Source organism: Nicotiana tabacum, chromosome 2, assembly GCF_000715075.1.
Source record: "Nicotiana tabacum cultivar K326 chromosome 2, ASM71507v2, whole genome shotgun sequence".
Lineage (NCBI taxonomy): Eukaryota > Viridiplantae > Streptophyta > Magnoliopsida > Solanales > Solanaceae > Nicotiana > Nicotiana tabacum.
In genome coordinates, this window is record NC_134081.1 from 60,229,412 (window position 1) to 60,251,704 (window position 22,293).

A 22,293-nucleotide genomic window follows, 5' to 3' on the forward strand; every position below is an offset into this window, starting at 1 on the left:
CTCCCTTTAATTTGAGGTACATACTGTTACCGCTTTAGATTTACTAAATTTGAGAGCACGCAATTATTAGCTCAGCTTTAAGTGTTTTTTTTTTCCTAGTTCCTACAACAACTTTAGAGTGATGGTAGTTGTGTGAAATTTAGGGTTTGTTTTCGAGGGATTACTGATGATACTACCAAAAACAAATTGGTTATTTGTAGTAGGATTGAATGATCAAATTGTCGTTTTTATTAATGCTCTCCAAGAGCGGCTCCATAAAATTAGTAGCCTAAAGCCAAAATTTTAATAAGAGGTCTTATACTTTTTTTATTAGTAAGTATACACACATATATGCAACAAAAATTAATCTTGCATTTTTTTCATACTTGTTGTTTATAGTATATTTTCTTAAATGACATGAAGTCTTTAACTTCGTATAGTAATATTATTATTTCTATTAGAAAAGGATAATTTAAATAAATAAGATGTTAGACATGTATTTGCAATATGTTACCTTTGATATTGTTGTAAAAAATGTATTTATTAATATGAAGATTTAAGGTTTAATTCAACGTTTTAAAAATATTTTTACCGTTAAAGAGTAGACACTTTTCTTTCTTTTTTACAATTTTTTTTGTACTTTTTTATTTTGTCTACAAACAATAATATTGTCTAATATGAAATAAAATTATAAAATCCATTATTAAAAATTTTGTGTACCTAAATCAAGGCTTTACTAGTCTCCTACTAGAGCCACTTGTCCACCCCGGGCATTCTCAATCAAATTTATAGAGTCTCACTTAAGATAAGGCAACAATGACAAGAACATTAATGGCAGTGAGTGTGTCACTCAGTTACCAAATATGAATGAAGTTGGTTGAACAATACGTTCATGGTGGAGCAGTAGTCTGTAAATAATTGTTGATCGTCAATGAGGGGCGGCTCAACAGAACTGGTGGCCTAAAATAAAATATATTAAAAAGACCCTGAAACTTCTTTTATAAAATTCATATAATATTGAGACACAAAAAAAATCTACATGACTTTGATCTAGTGGTGAGAGCGCAACTCATAACGTATGAGTTAAGCGCGCGTCATATGGTATTGAATTCTTCCCTTAAGTGAAAATGATAAAGGGTGAGCCCGTTAACATCGTGTTTTGAACATTGCGACATTTGTCTCGGGGATTTCTTAGTTAGAAAAGATGAGAAACAAAAGAATTTGCTTTTTGGTGTGTGGATCAATCAAATGTGACAAAAAGGAATAGTTAATTTAGAGAATTTAAGTTGAAATTGGAAAGTAAAATAGTGAGATACATGAAAAAAGACTATACATAAAGGTAAATATATTATTTAATTTAATGAAAAAAATTTATCCAATTAACTCACTCAATCTTACGTCTACTAAATAATAAAAATTATTAAAATTTGAAATATTTTATTAATAATTATATAAATATAAATTATGGATTATATATATTATATAATAATATAACAGTACTTCTTATTTTTGGGGCCTTAAATATTTTGGTGCTAAGGCGAGGGCGTCACTTGCCTTACCTTACCCTAGAGCCGCCCTTGATGCTCTCTATGCCCTTTCTCTTGCAGCAGCTGATTAACAGTCATGTCGTGGTGCACTATCGAGTCTGATCCCGGTAAGTCTCCTAACTCTTAGTTCCTTATTCGACTTCTGTCATGGGAATGAGATTTAGAGTAGAAAGAGTAATTCTTGTCACTTTTTTTTTTCTTTTTAAAAAAAAGAGTAATTCCTGTGTCTTTAGCTGCTAACTGATTTCCGAACATATAATTCACAAAAGGGGGAAAGTAGTAAGAAGAGAATGAAGGGTTAGATGATCAAGTTATCATGTTAAAGGAGAAGAGAAAATAGAAAGATGATTAGGCTATTATATTATTATAGCAGCAATTTATCAAGCTTCAAGTTAAACAAGGAGACATGTTGATAAAAGAAAATAAGGCAGAGTCTTTGTTACTGGGTATCAGCTCTAGTTACATAATTTCACCCTTTAAATTGTGTTTTTCAATCTTCATGTGTTAAGGGTAAAATACCTTACCCCAAAAACAGAAACAAAAATATTAAGATAGTTTTCAAATGCTTTATGCCTGGAATGTTGGCTATGCTAGAAAGATATTTTCCTCTTCTCTAAAGTTATTTTATGTTCCACGCTCTTCTTAGAATACATCTTTTATTGGTTTAGCTTTATATTGCTGCACTGCTGTTGCATGATTACTATAGATGCCCTTCCTGGCTGCTGGCAAAAATAGCTACTACTATTAGTTTTAATTATAGTTATCAATCAGATCATCAACTGTTCACGGGCCTCCAAAAAAATCATCTGATCTCTTTTTGTATTTAGTATTTAGTGACAGGGTTGAAATCATTTTTAAAAATTTAATCTGTGGGAGATTCTGCTGAGATATGTAAAATATTTGCAGTCTTATCAATTTTAAGGTCAGAAAACTAATTGTGGCAAAGCCATCCTTCCTTCTGTTGCATCGTACTGACCAGCTTTTAGCCATTTATCCAAAAAGGTTGCCACTGTTCTTTTCATTTCAAGAACTAATAATTGGCCTTTTGCACCTTTGGCCAATAAAAGTTGGTCTAATCACCATTGCCAACAATCTTGATGTGATTGAAAATAATGTAAACATGACACATAAGTCTTTAGTTGTAGTAGCTAACGCCTTACTGCATATACTGTCTGCTGATTAAGTAAGTCGAACCCATTGAAGCCAGATGAGGGTTTGGGGACTCTTTGGTGATTATTTTTATTTTTCCTTTGCTTTTTCTGCAGAGGTTTTTTGGGTGGGGTGTGGGGTGTGGGTGGGTGGGGGGGTGGGGTGGGGGATAGGATTGCAGAGATTCATGAGTGACTCAAAGACCATCCTGTGCTGCTTAAGAGGAGTAGAAATAATGCAAGGAAACATTCTTCTTCATCTTTATTCTTCTCGACGATTAGCAACTAAGGGCTCGGGAACTCTTTCATGATTATCTTTTTCTTTTCTTTTTTTAATCAGGATTCTTGGGTGTGTTTAGGGGTGTCAAATGGGCGGTTGGTAGATTTTGGGCCGGTCAAAATGAGCTGAATTGATAAATGGGTCATTGCCCAACCCTGCCCAAAGCTCACTTGGGCTGGGTCAAGATGGGCTAAATAATGGGTCATAACCCAACCCACCCAACTAGTCCTTTGGCAACATCTAAGTGATCTAACATTCATTAACAAAATTTTCATAGTAACCTTTTTTATAAGCAGAATAGTTAGTTTGATTTTTTCTTCATGGATACGTTGATAAACAAGACTCGTTATCAGCTTTATCGATTTTATTTTATTTTTGTAACTTTCACATTTATTTAATCTTTAGCAGAAATTAATATCCCACTATTTCTTCTCCACAATGTTATACTGTGATCTTTGTCTTTTTAGTTTAAATTATTTTCTTAGTTAAAGTGATCAATTATCCAGAACAAAAAATTAGCAATCCTTTCCAGAAAAGAATTTTATACGCAAAACCAATTGTTTCAAAAAAGGACAAAAAGTTAAATCGGAAATTTCAGAACAAAGTGAAGGCTTGGTGGAAGAGTTATATAATTAGTGGTAGTCCAGATTTCATACTGGTTCAGAAGCTAAAGAATCTCAAAAAGGACATCACACACTGGAACAAAGAGGTCTTTGGCAAGTTAGAGGCCAGAAAGAACAAAATCTTAGACGAGCATCTCTCTCTTGAACAAATTGCTGAAAACAGAACACATTCCACAGCAGAGAAATCACAGATGTTAGCTCTACAATAAGAGTATCAACAACTGATAAAGGCTGAGGAGATCTCATGGAGACAAAAATCCAGGTGTTTGTGGTTGAAGGAAGGGGACATGAACACAAAATATTTTCAAAAGATGGCTAACTCTCATAGGAGGAACAACTGTATTGACAAACTCAAAGTAGGATCAGAGATTATCGAGGACAAAGACTCTATCAAAAGGGAAATTCTAGAATTTTATGAGAAACTATACACTGAACAGGAGAGCTTTGGAGACCTTGTGCTGAATTTGAAGGTCTAGCAAGCATTTCAGAAGAGGAGAAAACAGATCTTGAGCTGGCATTTCAAGAGGAAGAGGTCCTAGCAGTAATTAAGTCATGTGCTCCAGATAAGGCTCCTGGTCCTGATGGCTACACTATGTCATTCTTCCAGAAGGCTTGGGAGTTCATTAAAAATGATGTAATGAATGCACTTGATTACTTCCATCAACACTGCTACATGGTAAGGTGCACAAATGCTTCTTTCATAACTCTAATCCCAAAGAAAAAGGGAGCAATTGAACTAAAGGATTTTAGACCAATTAGTTTTATTGGCAGTGTATACAAGATTGCAGCCAAAGTTCTGGCAGAGAGGCTAAAAAGAGTCATGGGGAAGCTGATCTCTAACCATCAGAATGCTTTTATAAAAAATAGACAGATTACTGATGCAACCCTAATTGCAAATGAAGTCATAGATTGGAGGATGAAAAGTGAGGAACCAGGCATCCTATGCAAACTAGATATAGAGAAGGCATTTGATCAACTCAATTGGTCATACCTCATTACTATGCTAAAGAAGATGGGATTTGGAGACAGGTGGATTAGATAGATCAAGTTCAGCATCACAACAGTTAAATACTCGGTGCTGATTAAGTGGAGTCCAGTGGGCTTCTTCTCCCCTCAGAAAGGCCTAAGGCAAGGTGATCCATTATCACCCTTTCTCTTCATTCTAGCCATGGAAGGTCTTAGCAGAATGTTAGATAAAGCCAAGGAACTACAATGGATCAATGGTTTTGATGTTGGTAACATGACAACAAACTCAGTTAATGTCTCGCACCTTTTGTATGCTGATGATACCTTAATATTTTGTGGGGCTGAATCAAAACAAGTGCTTTACCTTAATATTACCCTACTAATCTTTGAAGCTTTATTTGGACTTCATATCAACATGCTCAAGAGTGTTATATATCCTATCAATGAGGTTACAAATTTGGCAGAGTTGGCAGAAATTTTGTGCTGCAACACTGGCTCCTTCCCAACAACATATATGGGACTTCCATTGGGTGCTAAGTTTAAAGCTACATTCAGTTGGGGCAGTGTGATTGAAAAATTTGAGAAAAGGCTAGCCTCCTGGCAGATCCAGTACCTCTCAATGGGTGGTAGACTTACTTTGATTAACAGCACTTTAGACAGCATTCCAACATATACTATGTCATTATTCCCTATGCCTAGCAAGGTACTGAGACAGCTTGACAAAATCAGGAGGAACTTTTTGTGGGAAGGAAATAGTAAGGAACACAAATTTCACCTTGTAAAATGGCCTAAATGCACAATGCCTAAGATACAAGGTGGACTGGGCATTAAAAATTTGGCTACACATAACAAAAGTTTACTAATGAAGTGGTTATGGAGATACTCTCAGGAAAACCAAGCACTTTGGAAAGAGGTAGTCACAGCTAAGCATGGAGCCCAAAGCCATTGGTGTACAAAAATCTCCCGAGCCTCATATAGAGTTGGACCTTGGAAATACATTAGCAGACTCTGGGATGAATTCTATCAGAATGCCTACTTCTCTACAGAAAGTGGGACGCTCATCAAATTCTGGAAAGATAAATGGCAAGGGAACTGTCTTCTAAAAGATGACTTTCCAAACCTCTATCACATCTCTTGTGATCCTGACTCATCCATTGCTCAATACAGGGAAAATAACAGTTGGAACATTCTTCTTAGAAGGTATATACAAGACTGGGAGTATGAGGAGCTGCTAAATCTACTGTAAAGGGTAGAGAATAATGGAATCAATGTTCATGCAGTAGACAAGCTAAAGTGGGGCAAGTCCAAGGAAGGTCTCTATTCTGTCAAGGCTGGATATACATCTTTGATAGCACAAAATGAAATGGTAGAAAGCTGGCCATGGAAGCTTATTTGGTGAACAAGAGCTCCTTTAAAAGTCACCTACTTTTGTTGGACTGCACTACAAGATGCATGCCTCACTCAGGATAATCTAAGGAAAAAAAGCTTCCAGATTGCAAATAGATGCTACATGTGTCAGAACAATGAAGAAACCAACAACCATTTGTTTCTACACTGTCCAGTAGTTGCAGATGTGTGGAACATGTTTCTCTCACTTTTTGGATTCAACTGGGTCATGCCTCAGAGCACCAAGGAAGCCTTTAGAAACTGGAACACATGAAAAGTTGATAAAACCATCAAGCAAATCTGGAGAATGATCCCTGCTAGTATTTTTTGGTGTTTATGGGCAGAAAGAAACATGAAATGCTTTGATGGTGTATCAACTCCAATTCACTCTATTAAGGCTAGGTGCTTAATGTTTCTTTTTAGTTGATGTGATTGAAAATAATGTAAACATGACACATAAGTCTTTAGTTGTAGTAGCTAACGCCTTACTGCATATACTGTCTGCTGATTAAGTAAGTCGAACCCATTGAAGCCAGATGAGGGTTTGGGGACTCTTTGGTGATTATTTTTATTTTTCCTTTGCTTTTTCTGCAGAGGTTTTTTGGGTGGGGTGTGGGGTGTGGGTGGGTGGGGGGGTGGGGTGGGGGATAGGATTGCAGAGATTCATGAGTGACTCAAAGACCATCCTGTGCTGCTTAAGAGGATTAGAAATAATGCAAGGAAACATTCTTCTTCATCTTTATTCTTCTCGACGATTAGCAACTAAGGGCTCGGGAACTCTTTCATGATTATCTTTTTCTTTTCTTTTTTTAATCAGGATTCTTGGGTGTGTTTAGGGGTGTCAAATGGGCGGTTGGCAGATTTTGGGCAGGTCAAAATGAGCTGAATTGATAAATGGGTCATTGCCCAACCCTGCCCAAAGCTCACTTGGGCTGGGTCAAGATGGGCTAAATAATGGGTCATAACCCAACCCACCCAACTAGTCCTTTGGCAACATCTAAGTGATCTAACATTCATTAACAAAATTTTCATAGTAACCTTTTTTATAAGCAGAATAGTTAGTTTGATTTTTTCTTCATGGATACGTTGATAAACAAGACTCGTTATCAGCTTTATCGATTTTATTTTATTTTTGTAACTTTCACATTTATTTAATCTTTAGCAGAAATTAATATCCCACTATTTCTTCTCCACAATTTTATACTATGATCTTTGTCTTTTTAGTTTAAATTATTTTCTTAGTTAAAGTGATCAATTATCCAGAACAAAAAATTAGCAATCCTTTCCAGAAAAGAATTTTATACGCAAAACCAATTGTTTAAAAAAAGGACAAAAAGTTAAATCGGAAATTTCAGAACAAAGTGAAGGCTTGGTGGAAGAGTTATATAATTAGTGGTAGTCCAGATTTCATACTGGTTCAGAAGCTAAAGAATCTCAAAAAGGACATCACACACTGGAACAAAGAGGTCTTTGGCAAGTTAGAGGCCAGAAAGAACAAAATCTTAGACGAGCATCTCTCTCTTGAACAAATTGCTGAAAACAGAACACATTCCACAGCAGAGAAATCACAGATGTTAGCTCTACAATAAGAGTATCAACAACTGATAAAGGCTGAGGAGATCTCATGGAGGCAAAAATCCAGGTGTTTGTGGTTGAAGGAAGGGGACACGAACACAAAATATTTTCAAAAGATGGCTAACTCTCATAGGAGGAACAACTGTATTGACAAACTCAAAGTAGGACCAGAGATTATCGAGGACGAAGACTCTATCAAAAGGGAAATTCTAGAATTTTATGAGAAACTATACACTGAACAGGAGAGCTGGAGACCTTGTGCTGAATTTGAAAGTCTAGCAAGCATTTCAGAAGAGGAGAAAACAGATCTTGAGCTGGCATTTCAAGAGGAAGAGGTCCTAGCAATAATTAAGTCATGTGCTCCAGATAAGGCCCCTGATCCTGATGGCTACACTATGTCATTCTTCCAGAAGGCTTGGGAGTTCATTAAAAATGATGTAATGAATGCACTTGATCACTTCCATCAACACTGCTACATGGTAAGGTGCACAAATGCTTCTTTCATAACTCTAATCCCAAAGAAAAAGGGAGCAATTGAACTAAAGGATTTTAGACCAATTAGTTTAATTGGCAGTGTATACAAGATTGCAGCCAAAGTTTTGGCAGAGAGGCTAAAAAGAGTCATGGGGAAGCTGGTCTCTAACCATCAGAATGCTTTCATAAGAAATAGACAGATTACTGATGCAGCCCTAATTGCAAATGAAATCATAGATTGGAGGATGAAAAGTGGGGAACCAGACATCGTATGCAAACTAGATATAGAGAAGGCATTTGATCAACTCAATTGGTCATACCTCATTACTATGCTAAAGAAGATGGGATTTGGAGACAGGTGGATTAGATGGATCAAGTTCAGCATCACAACAGTTAAATACTCGGTGCTGATTAATAGGAGTCCAGTGGACTTCTTCTCCCTCAGAAAGGCCTAAGGCAAGGTGATCCATTATCACCCTTTCTCTTCATTCTAGCCATGGAAGGTCTTAGCAGAATGTTAGATAAAGCCAAGGAACTACAATGGATCAATGATTTTGATGTTGGCAACATGACAACAAACTCAGTCAATGTCTCGCACCTTTTGTATGCTGATGATACCTTAATATTTTGTGGGGCTGAATCAAGACAAATGTTTTACCTTAATATTACCCTGCTAATCTTTGAAGCTTTATCTGGACTTCATATCAACATGCTCAAGAGTGTTATATACCCTGTCAATGAGGTTCCAAATCTGGCAGAGTTGGCAGAAATTTTGTGCTGCAACACTGGCTCCTTCCCAACAACATATCTGGGACTTCCATTGGGTGCTAAGTTTAGAGCTAGATCCAGTTGGGGCAGTGTGATTGAAAAATTTGAGAAAAGGCTAGCCTCCTAGCAGATGCAGTACCTCTCGATGGGTGGTAGACTTACTTTGATTAACAACACTTTAGACAGCATTCCAACATATACTATGTCATTATTCCCTATGCCTAGCAAGGTACTGAGACAACTTGACAAAATCAAGAGGAACTTTTTGTGGGAAGGGAATAGTAAGGAACACAAATTCCACCTTGTAAAATGGTCTAAATGCACAATGCCTAAGATACAAGGTGGATTGGGCATTAAAAATTTGGCTACACATAACAAAAGTTTACTAATGAAGTGGTTATGGAGATACTCTCAGGAAAACCAAGCACTTTGGAAAGAGGTAGTCACAGCTAAGCATGGAGCCCAAAGCCATTGGTGTACAAAAATCTCCCGAGCCTCATATGGAGTTGGACCTTGGAAATACATTAGCAGACTCTGGGATGAATTCTATCAGAATGCCTACTTCTCTACAGGAAGTGGGACGCTCATCAAATTCTGGAAAGATAAATGGCAAGGGAACTGTCTTCTAAAAGATGACTTTCCAAACCTCTATCACATCTCTTGTGATCCTGACTCATCCATTGCTCAATACAGGGAAAATAACAGTTGGAACATTCTTCTTAGAAGGTATATACAAGACTGGGAGTATGAGGAGCTGCTAAATCTACTGTCAAGGGTAGAAAATAATGGAATCAATGTTCAAGCAGTAGACAAGCTAAAGTGGGGCAAGTCCAAGGAAGGTCTCTATTCTGTCAAGGCGGGATATACATCTTTGATAGCACAAAATGAAATGGTAGAAAGCTGGCCATGGAAGCTTATTTGGAGAACAAGAGCTCCTTTAAAAGTCACCTGCTTTTGTTGGACTGCACTATAAGATGCATGCCTCACTCAAGATAATCTAAGGAAAAAAAGCTTCCAGATTGCAAATAGACGCTACATGTGTCAGAACAATGAAGAAACCAACAACCATTTGTTTCTACACTGTCCAGTAGCTGCAGATGTGTGGAACATGTTTCTCTCACTTTTTGGATTCAACTGGGTCATGCCTCAGAGCACCAAGGAAGCCTTTAGAAACTGGAACACATGGAAAGTTGATAAAACCATCAAGCAAATCTGGAGAATGATCCCTGCTAGTCTTTTTTGGTGTTTATGGGCAGAAAGAAACATGAAATGCTTTGATGGTGTATCAACCCCAATTCACTCTATTAAGGCTAGGTGCATAATGTTTCTTTTTAGTTGGCACAAATTGTCCCCTACAGACACCCCTGATAGCTTTCTGAACTTTGTCAGCACCTTGGTCTTAAATTAGCATTTCTTGTATTAGAGCTGACTTAGTTCTTTTTGCTGTATTATCTTTTGTACTACTGCATCTTCTTGATGCCATCAATAAACAAATTACTTCATCTAAAGAAAAAAGAAGATGAAATGCAAAAAAAAGAAGGAAGAAGATACAATTGCAAAACCCAGCTGGCCATAACTAGAAGCAAAAAAATGTAGGAGACTAGGAGTATAAAAAAAGCAAAAACAATACCTGACAACTATTACTTTCAAAGTGGTACTTGAAAAACTGCGCATATTCCTAGAAAAGCTACAGCTACGTAGTACTTGGATAAGTCTAGTTTGACACGGGTTAGGTTAGGGCTAAGTTCTTTTGTGGGTTAAAATGGGTGCAGCCCAAAATAGCCCATTAGGAAATCTGTCATGCCCGACCCATTAAATACTGGGTGGGTTGAATGGGCTTGAGCCAGTTTTGCCAGCCTTAGGTGTGTTACACCGGGTGTGCTACACCCAAGGATGTGTCCTAGTAGTTAGTGAAGTGTGTGCACACATTGAAGATTCAAGTCAAAGCAGAGATTTAAAAACACTAGATAATTTCTTCCCATCTGCTTAGGCCTTGGTGGGAAGATTCACTCGGTACTTGTGCTAGCCTTGACACCATCATTATCCACAGAATGAAAAAATAAGCAAAAGGATTTTTGGGTACGGGTTTTGCTTTTTTGGGGGTAAGGGACAGTGTGCTCTCCAGTAGGAGTGGAAACAATCCAATGTAACATCCTTTTTCATCTTTATTCTTCTTAACGATCAGAAACTAAATTGGGGTTCTGAATCCGCCTGACCTCTAAATTTTAGCCACTGTGATTTTAATGCTGGAAGTATGATCTCCCTGATGCATCTCACTTGGTACAACCTTTGAATGAAAGGTACTGATGTTGCTTGCCTGCAGGGGTTTTTACCGAACTCATACAACAGATGCAAGTAAAAGGTGTGCAGGTATTTTTCGGTTTACTCTCAAAAATTTTACTCTCTTTTCAGTTATGATTTGTTTTCTTTAATTATAGGTGTTTTAATCTCTCTTTTAGTTTGGAACATTTCAAGTGTGGCTATGCAATGAGAACATGCTTTTTGGAGATTTCCTACTTTTCATTTTTCTTATAAATGTGATGATCATACATCACTTTTGCAGATATTTCTTATGTACATGCGATTATGGACTTAATCTATATTTACTCGTTATATACCGAGATGTATGTAATGCGACTCAATGGAGTCTGTTTTTAATGACGGTGGTGTCCAGGCCAGTTTACGCTCACCTCGACTATTCCACCGAGTACCTGATATCTCCTACTAGTACAAGTACCGGGTAACTCTGGCCACTAAGGCATAGGCAGACTCAATGGAATCTTTATCTTTGCTATTATCACATTTTGTTATGAGGCAAATAGTTGGCTTGTATATATTTTAAGCTTAGGAATTTCGAGCAATCGTTTCCTTTGGTCGGTGGTGAATACCTTTATGCTAGAACTTAAAAGAAGGAAAAAAGCATATAAGCTAGAAAAGGAAATATATAAAAAGGTAGATATTGACGTTTCCCCCTTCCATAGTGGTTTTAGCATAGCTTTCCACTTTCCTATCCTGTATTACTATCACTTTTAGCTTTAAAACTAATCTACAAAAGACACACGTGATGCTGAAAGGAATTTTCATAACTCCACGAGCGAGGAGTGCCACACATGAGGAGCGCTAAAGAAAGCAATGGGAAGCAACTGGCTTAGTTACGGTTTTATCTAAAGTTCGGATGCATTTTATTGATGATACATGTATATAAAGTGTAAATAGTTCAGCACGAACATACATTGAATTAAAGTGTGGTTTGTGGTTCCTGGAGGGCGTTGGAGCAAAAAAGAACAACTATCCCGATCCGATTGAGTAACCCTTCAGTCATAATCACTTTTGTTTTTGATAAGGTAAAATATTTATTAACAAGGTACCAAGATGTCCAGTTGTGTCCTTTGTACCTCATTAGGCTGTAGGTTAGGTTGTAGGAAGCTAGTCTGGTAGTGATTTGTCTTAGGATGTTAGTGACTCTTGTTGTGTCCATATTACTCCATTGCGTCTGTAGTACTGTGCCATTATTACTGCTTAGTGTTATTGTTTTCCTCTCTGTTTCCTGGTTATTGTGTTGCTGGTGTTATCTTTCTGGTTTCTTTTGATGTTACTGCTGTATAGTCTCGTTCCATCTTCTTGTGCCGAGGGTCTATCGGAAACAGCCTCTCTACTCCTCCGGAGTAGGGGTAAGGTCTGCGTACACACTACACTCCCCAGACCCCACTTGTGGGATTTCACCGGGTTGTTGTTTTTGATGTTGTTGTTGAAGGTACCAAGATGATACAATAAAGTTACAGAAAAACATCCCAAATTACAACATCAATAAACTATTCTCCCCTCCTAACACCTCGAGGGGATTAGGTGCAGATCTTACTGCCTGTCAGGCTTCCTGGCAACAGCAGTTTGCTATTTTAATAAATGATGTTATGTAATTACTGGAAACTAGATAGGATTCGTTCATTTCATGCCATACCTGGTTTAAAGCTAAAATCTGCAAATTATGGAAGAATAATGTTGGTACTTAATTCATTTCTGCGCAACCTGTGATTCTGTTGTATGATGAATATGAAGAGGAAAAAAACCAAGAATTAGCCATGATTGGAGGAGCTTTGGCTAATTTGTCCATCATTCCCCATCTTTTGGACTCTCTTTCAACATATTTGTGGTTATCTCAGTTCTATATGAAGGGGGTTTCTGCCCTTTCAGTAGAAGCTGATAAGTATGATTGATGTGCTTTTCTTGTGAGATAAAGCAAATGAAAAGCTGAGGATTGGGAAGGGTGGGATGTTAAAATGGTCAGATAGCCACTTATTTTTGGGTGATTAATTTTTTTTTCTCTTCTCATGCTATTTCATGTTGAAACAGGTTGAGGAGTTGTATTCTTTGGATCTTGATGAGCTCAACAGTCTTAGGTAAACTAATTCTGCCATGTTAACATTAATTGTATGATTGTGCAAACAGTTTATTCTCAGAAGCTTCAAGCTCGCGTTTCCCCAATTCTTTCAAAAGGAAATAATACTTAATCTTATGATTTTTCACAGGCCCGTGTATGGCTTGGTATTCCTTTTCAAATGGCGTCCGGGTGAAAAAGATGATCGCCTTGTGATCAAGGATCCAAACCCAAACTTATTCTTTGCTAGTCAGGTCAAATGGCTTTACATGATATGTGTGGTTAAACTAACGGAAGTTGCTTAGCACTATGACTTGTAACTCTTTTGATGACGTGAAGCAGGTGATAAACAATGCCTGTGCTACCCAAGCAATCCTGTCAATTCTCCTGAACAGTCCAGATGTTGATATAGGCCCAGAACTATCAGCACTAAAAGAATTCACAAAGAATTTCCCAGCAGAGCTTAAAGGCTTAGCTATCAACAACAGTGAAGCAATTCGCACAGCCCATAATAGTTTTGCAAGACCTGAGCCATTTGTGCCTGAAGAACAGAAGGCTGCTGGAAAAGATGATGATGTATACCATTTTATCAGCTATATACCTGTGGATGGTGTGTTGTATGAGCTCGATGGATTGAAGGAGGGACCAATCAGTCTTGGGCCATGCCCTGGTGGGCAAGGTGATATCGAGTGGTTGCGCATGGTGCAGCCGGTTATTCAGGAACGTATTGAGAGGTATTCCCAAAGTGAAATAAGATTCAATCTGATGGCTGTAGTAAAGAACAGGAAAGAGATGTATACCACTGAGCTGAAGGAGCTTCAGAAGAGGAGAGAGCGTATTCTGCAGCAGCTGGCTGCATCGCAGTCGGAGAGAATGGTGGATAGCAGCCAAGTGGAGTCGCTCAATAAATCCTTATCAGAAGTAAATTCTGGCATAGAAGCCGTTAGTGATAAAATATTGAGGGAGGAGGAGAAGTTCAAGAAATGGAAAACTGAAAATATCCGTCGGAAGCACAACTACATACCCTTTCTCTTCAACTTTTTGAAAATTCTAGCTGAAAAGAAGCAGTTGAGACCTCTTATAGAGAAGGCGAAACAGAAAACCACCAATCCTAGGTGAATTCGTTCACTTTTCACAGGCTAAACAATGTCGTATTTTGGTGAAACTTATGTTTAATCTCCGGATTATCTCTGATATTTCTCTATTGCTCTCTTTCACGATTTACCGTCTCATTTACGTTGTTAACTGAATTTGCCTCTTTGAGAGCTGCATGCTCTCCAGGCTAAGTTTGAGCATTAATTTGAACTTCTGATACATGCTGAACAAAATGCTATCTGGCGTTATATTCCTTAATTCCAGTTGGCAAGTTCTAGAAATTCAGTGATTGTTAATTGAATCTTTTTATGTTTCTTATCAGTCAGCTACCACCAAAGTAGGGTAAATGCATTTTGTTTACTTAAAGTAACTTGTTTCCATAGCGTCCATTAAGTGATAAAAGAGGCAGGGAGTGCATCTTCACCTTGTTTTTTTGATAGCAAGTATATTACTTATTCCAGACTGAGTTAATATAAGCACGAACACAATTTGAAAAGGCAAAACTAAATGGAGTACGGTTTGTAATGGTTGTTTTAAAGCAACAAAATGATAGCAATCTCAAGAATGTTTCTGAACTTGAGTAGTGTTTCTATATCATCTCTTCTCTCAGGGTCTTTGTATTATCAGTCAAACAATTTTAGGTTTTACGAACAATAATTTGGATAGAATAGTAGTCTAGCACAAATGATTGTGTTGAAACACTAACTCTGGACTTGAAATTCTTTTAGAAGAATTCATCATAAACACTTTGACAGTCGTCAAGCATTGTATCCAATCTTCATGAACAGATAAATTAAGATTAAATGTGATAAATAAAAAACTTGAGACCTGTGGAGAAATGATTGAAGTAGTTGTCTTCAAAAGTCATATTTATTTCTCTTGTAACTTTGATGTGCTTTTGACATATTTATAGTTGTGGAGAAGTGACCGTTTTATGAGTCTTTCCGCTTGATTTGACTGGTTCAGTTGAATCGTAACTAATCATGTTGAATATGTTATTTAATTGGCTGAAACATGTTGCTTCGGATACTTTGAACTTTTCACTTGTATTTTATTGACTTGGCTTATTATATTGGCCTTGCATTTGACCTGACACAAATTTTGCTTAACATATTAGTAAAGTTTAAAACATAGAAGGAAGAAGCATCCAAATGGAAATTGGGAGAAGGAAATATGCTCACATACTAGATGGCATGATAAAAGAAAGATATTGATCCATGTATTTGGACATAATTAACTTCCATGTATTTATATTCAGTAAAATTTAAATGTTGGGTTTTGCTTTCACAAGTACTTCTCAAGACGTCAACTAGGTTATTTGATCAAAGCATCACATCTGTAAAAAGGAATATCCAAGTTTTTCTTGGATAAAAATAAAATTGTATACAGACTCGGGGAATGTGTATGGTTGAGGTCTGTAATATACCTAATTCGAGACAAATGTGGTTTGAAATGTAACAAACTATCCACAATTTTGTATGAAGACAATGTAGCATGCATAGCTCAATTGAATGGAGGATTCATAAAAGGAGATAGAACAAAACACATTTCACCAAAGTTATTTTTCACACATGATCTTCAAAAGAATGGTGATATCAGTGTGCAACAGATCCGTTCAAGTGATAATATGGCTGATTTATTCACCAAATCTCTATCGACGTCAACCTTCAAGAAACTAGTGTACAAGATTGGGATGCGAAGGCTCAAGGATGTGAATTGATGCTCTCATCGGGGGGAGTTAATACGCGGTGTACTCTTTTTCCCTTACAAGGTTTTGTCCCACTGGGTTTTCCTTGCAAGGTTTTAATGAGGCAACCAAAAAGCGTATTCCTAAACATGTGTACTCTTTTTCCTTCACTAGGATTTTTTTCTAATAAGGTTTTAACGAGACACATTATCTATGGACATCCAAGGGGGAGTGTTATAAGAAATATCAAATTATGGTGGATGTCTACTCTTCCTCCATGATCTTCATCTCAAATGCTTAATGACATATTCAATGACATATTTTCTTCACTTTTCATGCCTATATTCAATGACATATTTTCTTCACTTTTTATGCCTATATAAAGGCCTTGTAATAGATAGGAAAATACACACATTTAAAGAAGAAATAAGAATCTCTTCTATCTTTCTCCATATATCTCTTAGCTTGTTTTTTTCTTGTTCCATATTGTTACTTTGAGTTATATTTTATAACACGTTATCAGCACGAGACTCTACCGTCTCAAGAAGCTCTTTGAGAAGACTAAGGTATAACTTTTCTCCTCTTTTAATTATGACTGATATTATGAAAAGAAAGTTCGTTGCCCTTGAAATTTCGGGCAAGAACTATATGACATGGGTGTTGGATGCTAAAATCCATTTAGATGCAATGGGTCTTGGAGACGCCATTAAAGATAAAAATAAAGCATCTACCCAAGACTGTGCTAAGGCCTTGATTTTCTTGCGTCATCACCTTGATGAAGGGTTGAAGATAGAATATCTCACAGTCAAAGATCCACTTATTTTGTGGAATGGCTTAAAGGAAAGATATGACAACTTAAAGTTGGTCACTCTTCCACAAGCACGATATGATTGGGCTCATCTGAGGCTCCAAGACTTTAAGTCTGTTTCTGAATATAATTCTACGATGTTCAGAATTACTTCTAAATTGAAACTCTGTGGAGATACTATCACTGATTATGATATGCTTGAAAAAATATTCACAGCGTTTCATGCCTCCAATATGGTCTTGCAACAGCAGTACCGAGAGAAAGGTTTCAAGAAGTATTCTGAGTTGATTTCTCTTCTTCTTGTGATTGAACGAAATATGTGGTTAGGTTAGGGCTAAGTTCTTTTGTGGGTTAAAATGGGTGCAGCCCAAAATAGCCCATTAGGAAATCTGTCATGCCCGACCCATTAAATACTGGGTGGGTTGAATGGGCTTGAGCCAGTTTTGCCAGCCTTAGATGTGTTACATCGGGTGTGCTACACCCAAGGATGTGTCCTAGTAGTTAGTGAAGTGTGTGCACACATTGAAGATTCAAGTCAAAGCAGAAATTTAAAAACACTAGATAATTTATTCCCATCTGCCTAGGCCTTGATGGAAAGATTCACTCGGTACTTGTGCTAGCCTTGACACCATCATTATCCACAGAATGAAAAAATAAGCAAAAGGATTTTTGGGTACGGGTTTTGCTTTTTTGGGGGTAAGGGACAGTGTGCTCTCCAGTAGGAGTGGAAACAATCCAATGTAACATCCTTTTTCATCTTTATTCTTCTTAACGATCAGAAACTAAATTGGGGTTCTGAATCCGCCTGACCTCTAAATTTTAGCCACTGTGATTTTAATGCTGGAAGTATGATCTCCCTGATGCATCTCACTTGGTACAACCTTTGAATGAAAGGTACTGATGTTGCTTGCCTGCAGGGGTTTTTACCGAACTCATACAACAGATGCAAGTAAAAGGTGTGCAGGTATTTTTCGGTTTACTCTCAAAAATTTTACTCTCTTTTCAGTTATGATTTGTTTTCTTTAATTATAGGTGTTTTAATCTCTCTTTTAGTTTGGAACATTTCAAGTGTGGCTATGCAATGAGAACATGCTTTTTGGAGATTTCCTACTTTTCATTTTTCTTATAAATGTGATGATCATACATCACTTTTGCAGATATTTCTTATGTACATGCGATTATGGACTTAATCTATATTTACTCGTTATATACCGAGATGTATGTAATGCGACTCAATGGAGTCTGTTTTTAATGACGGTGGTGTCCAGGCCAGTTTACGCTCACCTCGACTATTCCACCGAGTACCTGATATCTCCTACTAGTACAAGTACCGGGTAACTCTGGCCACTAAGGCATAGGCAGACTCAATGGAATCTTTATCTTTGCTATTATCACATTTTGTTATGAGGCAAATAGTTGGCTTGTATATATTTTAAGCTTAGGAATTTCGAGCAATCGTTTCCTTTGGTCGGTGGTGAATACCTTTATGCTAGAACTTAAAAGAAGGAAAAAAGCATATAAGCTAGAAAAGGAAATATATAAAAAGGTAGATATTGACGTTTCCCCCTTCCATAGTGGTTTTAGCATAGCTTTCCACTTTCCTATCCTGTATTACTATCACTTTTAGCTTTAAAACTAATCTACAAAAGACACACGTGATGCTGAAAGGAATTTCCATAACTCCACGAGCGAGGAGTGCCACACATGAGGAGCGCTAAAGAAAGCAATGGGAAGCAACTGGCTTAGTTACGGTTTTATCTAAAGTTCGGATGCATTTTATTGATGATACATGTATATAAAGTGTAAATAGTTCAGCACGAACATACATTGAATTAAAGTGTGGTTTGTGGTTCCTGGAGGGCGTTGGAGCAAAAAAGAACAACTATCCCGATCCGATTGAGTAACCCTTCAGTCATAATCACTTTTGTTTTTGATAAGGTAAAATATTTATTAACAAGGTACCAAGATGTCCAGTTGTGTCCTTTGTACCTCATTAGGCTGTAGGTTAGGTTGTAGGAAGCTAGTCTGGTAGTGATTTGTCTTAGGATGTTAGTGACTCTTGTTGTGTCCATATTACTCCATTGCGTCTGTAGTACTGTGCCATTATTACTGCTTAGTGTTATTGTTTTCCTCTCTGTTTCCTGGTTATTGTGTTGCTGGTGTTATCTTTCTGGTTTCTTTTGATGTTACTGCTGTATAGTCTCGTTCCATCTTCTTGTGCCGAGGGTCTATCGGAAACAGCCTCTCTACTCCTCCGGAGTAGGGGTAAGGTCTGCGTACACACTACACTCCCCAGACCCCACTTGTGGGATTTCACCGGGTTGTTGTTTTTGTTGTTGTTGTTGAAGGTACCAAGATGATACAATAAAGTTACAGAAAAACATCCCAAATTACAACATCAATAAACTATTCTCCCCTCCTAACACCTCGAGGGGATTAGGTGCAGATCTTACTGCCTGTCAGGCTTCCTGGCAACAGCAGTTTGCTATTTTAATAAATGATGTTATGTAATTACTGGAAACTAGATAGGATTCGTTCATTTCATGCCATACCTGGTTTAAAGCTAAAATCTGCAAATTATGGAAGAATAATGTTGGTACTTAATTCATTTCTGCGCAACCTGTGATTCTGTTGTATGATGAATATGAAGAGGAAAAAAACCAAGAATTAGCCATGATTGGAGGAGCTTTGGCTAATTTGTCCATCATTCCCCATCTTTTGGACTCTCTTTCAACATATTTGTGGTTATCTCAGTTCTATATGAAGGGGGTTTCTGCCCTTTCAGTAGAAGCTGATAAGTATGATTGATGTGCTTTTCTTGTGAGATAAAGCAAATGAAAAGCTGAGGATTGGGAAGGGTGGGATGTTAAAATGGTCAGATAGCCACTTATTTTTGGGTGATTAATTTTTTTTTCTCTTCTCATGCTATTTCATGTTGAAACAGGTTGAGGAGTTGTATTCTTTGGATCTTGATGAGCTCAACAGTCTTAGGTAAACTAATTCTGCCATGTTAACATTAATTGTATGATTGTGCAAACAGTTTATTCTCAGAAGCTTCAAGCTCGCGTTTCCCCAATTCTTTCAAAAGGAAATAATACTTAATCTTATGATTTTTCACAGGCCCGTGTATGGCTTGGTATTCCTTTTCAAATGGCGTCCGGGTGAAAAAGATGATCGCCTTGTGATCAAGGATCCAAACCCAAACTTATTCTTTGCTAGTCAGGTCAAATGGCTTTACATGATATGTGTGGTTAAACTAACGGAAGTTGCTTAGCACTATGACTTGTAACTCTTTTGATGACGTGAAGCAGGTGATAAACAATGCCTGTGCTACCCAAGCAATCCTGTCAATTCTCCTGAACAGTCCAGATGTTGATATAGGCCCAGAACTATCAGCACTAAAAGAATTCACAAAGAATTTCCCAGCAGAGCTTAAAGGCTTAGCTATCAACAACAGTGAAGCAATTCGCACAGCCCATAATAGTTTTGCAAGACCTGAGCCATTTGTGCCTGAAGAACAGAAGGCTGCTGGAAAAGATGATGATGTATACCATTTTATCAGCTATATACCTGTGGATGGTGTGTTGTATGAGCTCGATGGATTGAAGGAGGGACCAATCAGTCTTGGGCCATGCCCTGGTGGGCAAGGTGATATCGAGTGGTTGCGCATGGTGCAGCCGGTTATTCAGGAACGTATTGAGAGGTATTCCCAAAGTGAAATAAGATTCAATCTGATGGCTGTAGTAAAGAACAGGAAAGAGATGTATACCACTGAGCTGAAGGAGCTGAAGGAGCTTCAGAAGAGGAGAGAGCGTATTCTGCAGCAGCTGGCTGCATCGCAGTCGGAGAGAATGGTGGATAGCAGCCAAGTGGAGTCGCTCAATAAATCCTTATCAGAAGTAAATTCTGGCATAGAAGCCGTTAGTGATAAAATATTGAGGGAGGAGGAGAAGTTCAAGAAATGGAAAACTGAAAATATCCGCCGGAAGCACAACTACATACCCTTTCTCTTCAACTTTTTGAAAATTCTAGCTGAAAAGAAGCAGTTGAGACCTCTTATAGAGAAGGCGAAACAGAAAACCACCAATCCTAGGTGAATTTGTTCACTTTTCACAGGCTAAACAATGTCGTATTTTGGTGGAACTTATGTTTAATCTCAGGATTATCTCTGATATTTCTCTAGTGCTCTCTTTCACGATTTACCGTCTCATTTGCGTTGTTAACTGAATGTGCCTCTTTGAGAGCTGCATGCTCTCCAGGCTAAGTTTGAGCATTAATTTGAACTTCTGATACATGCTGAACAAAATGCTATCTGGCGTTATATTCCTTAATTCCAGTTGGCAAGTTCTAGATATTCAGTGATTGTTAATTTAATCTTTTTATGTACCTTATCAGTCAGCTACCACCAAAGTAGGGTAAATGCATTTTGTTTACTTAAATTTCCTTGTTTCCATAGCGTCCATTAAGTGATAAAAGAGGCAGGGAGTGCATCTTCACCTTGTTTTCTCGATAGCAAGTATATTACTTATTCCAGACTGAGTTAATAAATATAAGCACGAACACAATTTGAAAAGGCAAAACTAAATGGAGTACGGTTTGTAATGGTTGGTTGTTTTAAAGCAACAAAATGATAGCAATCAACAATTTTAGGTTTTACGAACAATAATTTGGATAGAATAATAGTCTAGCACAAATGATTGTGTAGAAACACTAACTCTGGACTTGAAATTCTTTTAGAAGAATTCATCATAAACACTTTGACAGTCGTAAAGCATTGTAATTAATCTTCATGAACAGACAAATTAAGATTAAATGTGATAAATAAAAAACTTGAGACCTGTGGAGAAATGATTGAAGTTGTTGTCTTCAAAAGTCATATTTATTTCTCTTGTAACTTTGATGTGCTTTTGACATATTTATAGTTGTGGAGAAGTGATCGTTTTATGAGTCTTTCCGCTTGATTTGACTGGTTCAGTTGAATCGTAACTAATCATGTTGAATATGTTATTTAATTGGCTGAAACATGTTGCTTCGGATACTTTGAACTTTTCACTTGTATTTTATTGACTTGGCTTATTATATTGGCCTTGCATTTGACCTGACACAAATTTTGCTTATCATATTAGTAAAGTTTAAAACATAGAAGGAAGAAGCATCCAAATGGAAATTGGGAGAAGGAAATGTGCTCACATACTAGATGGCATGATAAAAGAAAGATATTGATCCATGTATTTGGACATAATTAACTTCCATGTATTTATATTCAGAAAAATTTAAATGTTGGGTTTTGCTTTCACGAGTACTTCTCAAGACGTCAACTAGTTTATTTGATCAAAGCATCACATCTGTAAAAAGGAATATCCAAGTTTTTCTTGGATAAAAATAAAATTGTATACTTCGAAAGAGACTCGGGGAATGTGTATGATTGAGGTCTGTAATACACCTAATTCGAGACAAATATGGTTTGAAATGTGACAAACTACCCACAATTTTGTATGAAGACAATGCAACATGCATAACTCAATTGAATGGAGGATTCATAAAAGGAGATAGAACAAAACACATTTCACCAAAGTTATTTT

The 22,293-nt window shown here is 37.2% G+C and overlaps 2 protein-coding genes across 2 annotated transcripts; both read left to right on the forward strand.

Moving 5' to 3' along the window:
- Nucleotides 1–1,490: 1,490 nt before the first annotated feature.
- Nucleotides 1,491–14,497, forward strand: LOC142170787 (ubiquitin carboxyl-terminal hydrolase 2-like). The gene is made up of 5 exons (XM_075233460.1): nt 1,491–1,633; nt 11,070–11,116; nt 13,097–13,143; nt 13,273–13,375; nt 13,464–14,497. The coding sequence occupies exons 1-5, from the start codon at nt 1,603–1,605 to the stop codon at nt 14,238–14,240; spliced, it is 1,005 nt and encodes a 334-aa protein (XP_075089561.1). The 5' UTR covers nt 1,491–1,602; the 3' UTR covers nt 14,241–14,497.
- Nucleotides 14,498–17,243: 2,746 nt separating this feature from the next.
- On the forward strand, nt 17,244–21,150 carry LOC107772415 (ubiquitin carboxyl-terminal hydrolase 2-like). The gene is made up of 4 exons (XM_075233462.1): nt 17,244–17,675; nt 19,656–19,702; nt 19,832–19,934; nt 20,023–21,150. The coding sequence occupies exons 1-4, from the start codon at nt 17,655–17,657 to the stop codon at nt 20,806–20,808; spliced, it is 957 nt and encodes a 318-aa protein (XP_075089563.1). The 5' UTR covers nt 17,244–17,654; the 3' UTR covers nt 20,809–21,150.
- The last annotated feature ends 1,143 nt before the right edge of the window (nt 21,151–22,293 follow it).

What these genes read in the sequence shown, in the direction of transcription:
- LOC142170787 (XM_075233460.1), top strand. Translation starts at nt 1,603, where the DNA reads ATGTCGTGGTGCACTATCGAGTCTGATCCCG. An exon ending in TGCAAGTAAAAGGTGTGCAG is followed by an intron (nt 11,117 to 13,096) that starts GTATTTTTCGGT and finishes ATGTTGAAACAG; the next exon opens with GTTGAGGAGTTGTATTCTTT. An exon ending in GATGAGCTCAACAGTCTTAG is followed by an intron (nt 13,144 to 13,272) that starts GTAAACTAATTC and finishes GATTTTTCACAG; the next exon opens with GCCCGTGTATGGCTTGGTAT.
- LOC107772415 (XM_075233462.1), top strand. Translation starts at nt 17,655, where the DNA reads ATGCAAGTAAAAGGTGTGCAG. An exon ending in TGCAAGTAAAAGGTGTGCAG is followed by an intron (nt 17,676 to 19,655) that starts GTATTTTTCGGT and finishes ATGTTGAAACAG; the next exon opens with GTTGAGGAGTTGTATTCTTT. An exon ending in GATGAGCTCAACAGTCTTAG is followed by an intron (nt 19,703 to 19,831) that starts GTAAACTAATTC and finishes GATTTTTCACAG; the next exon opens with GCCCGTGTATGGCTTGGTAT.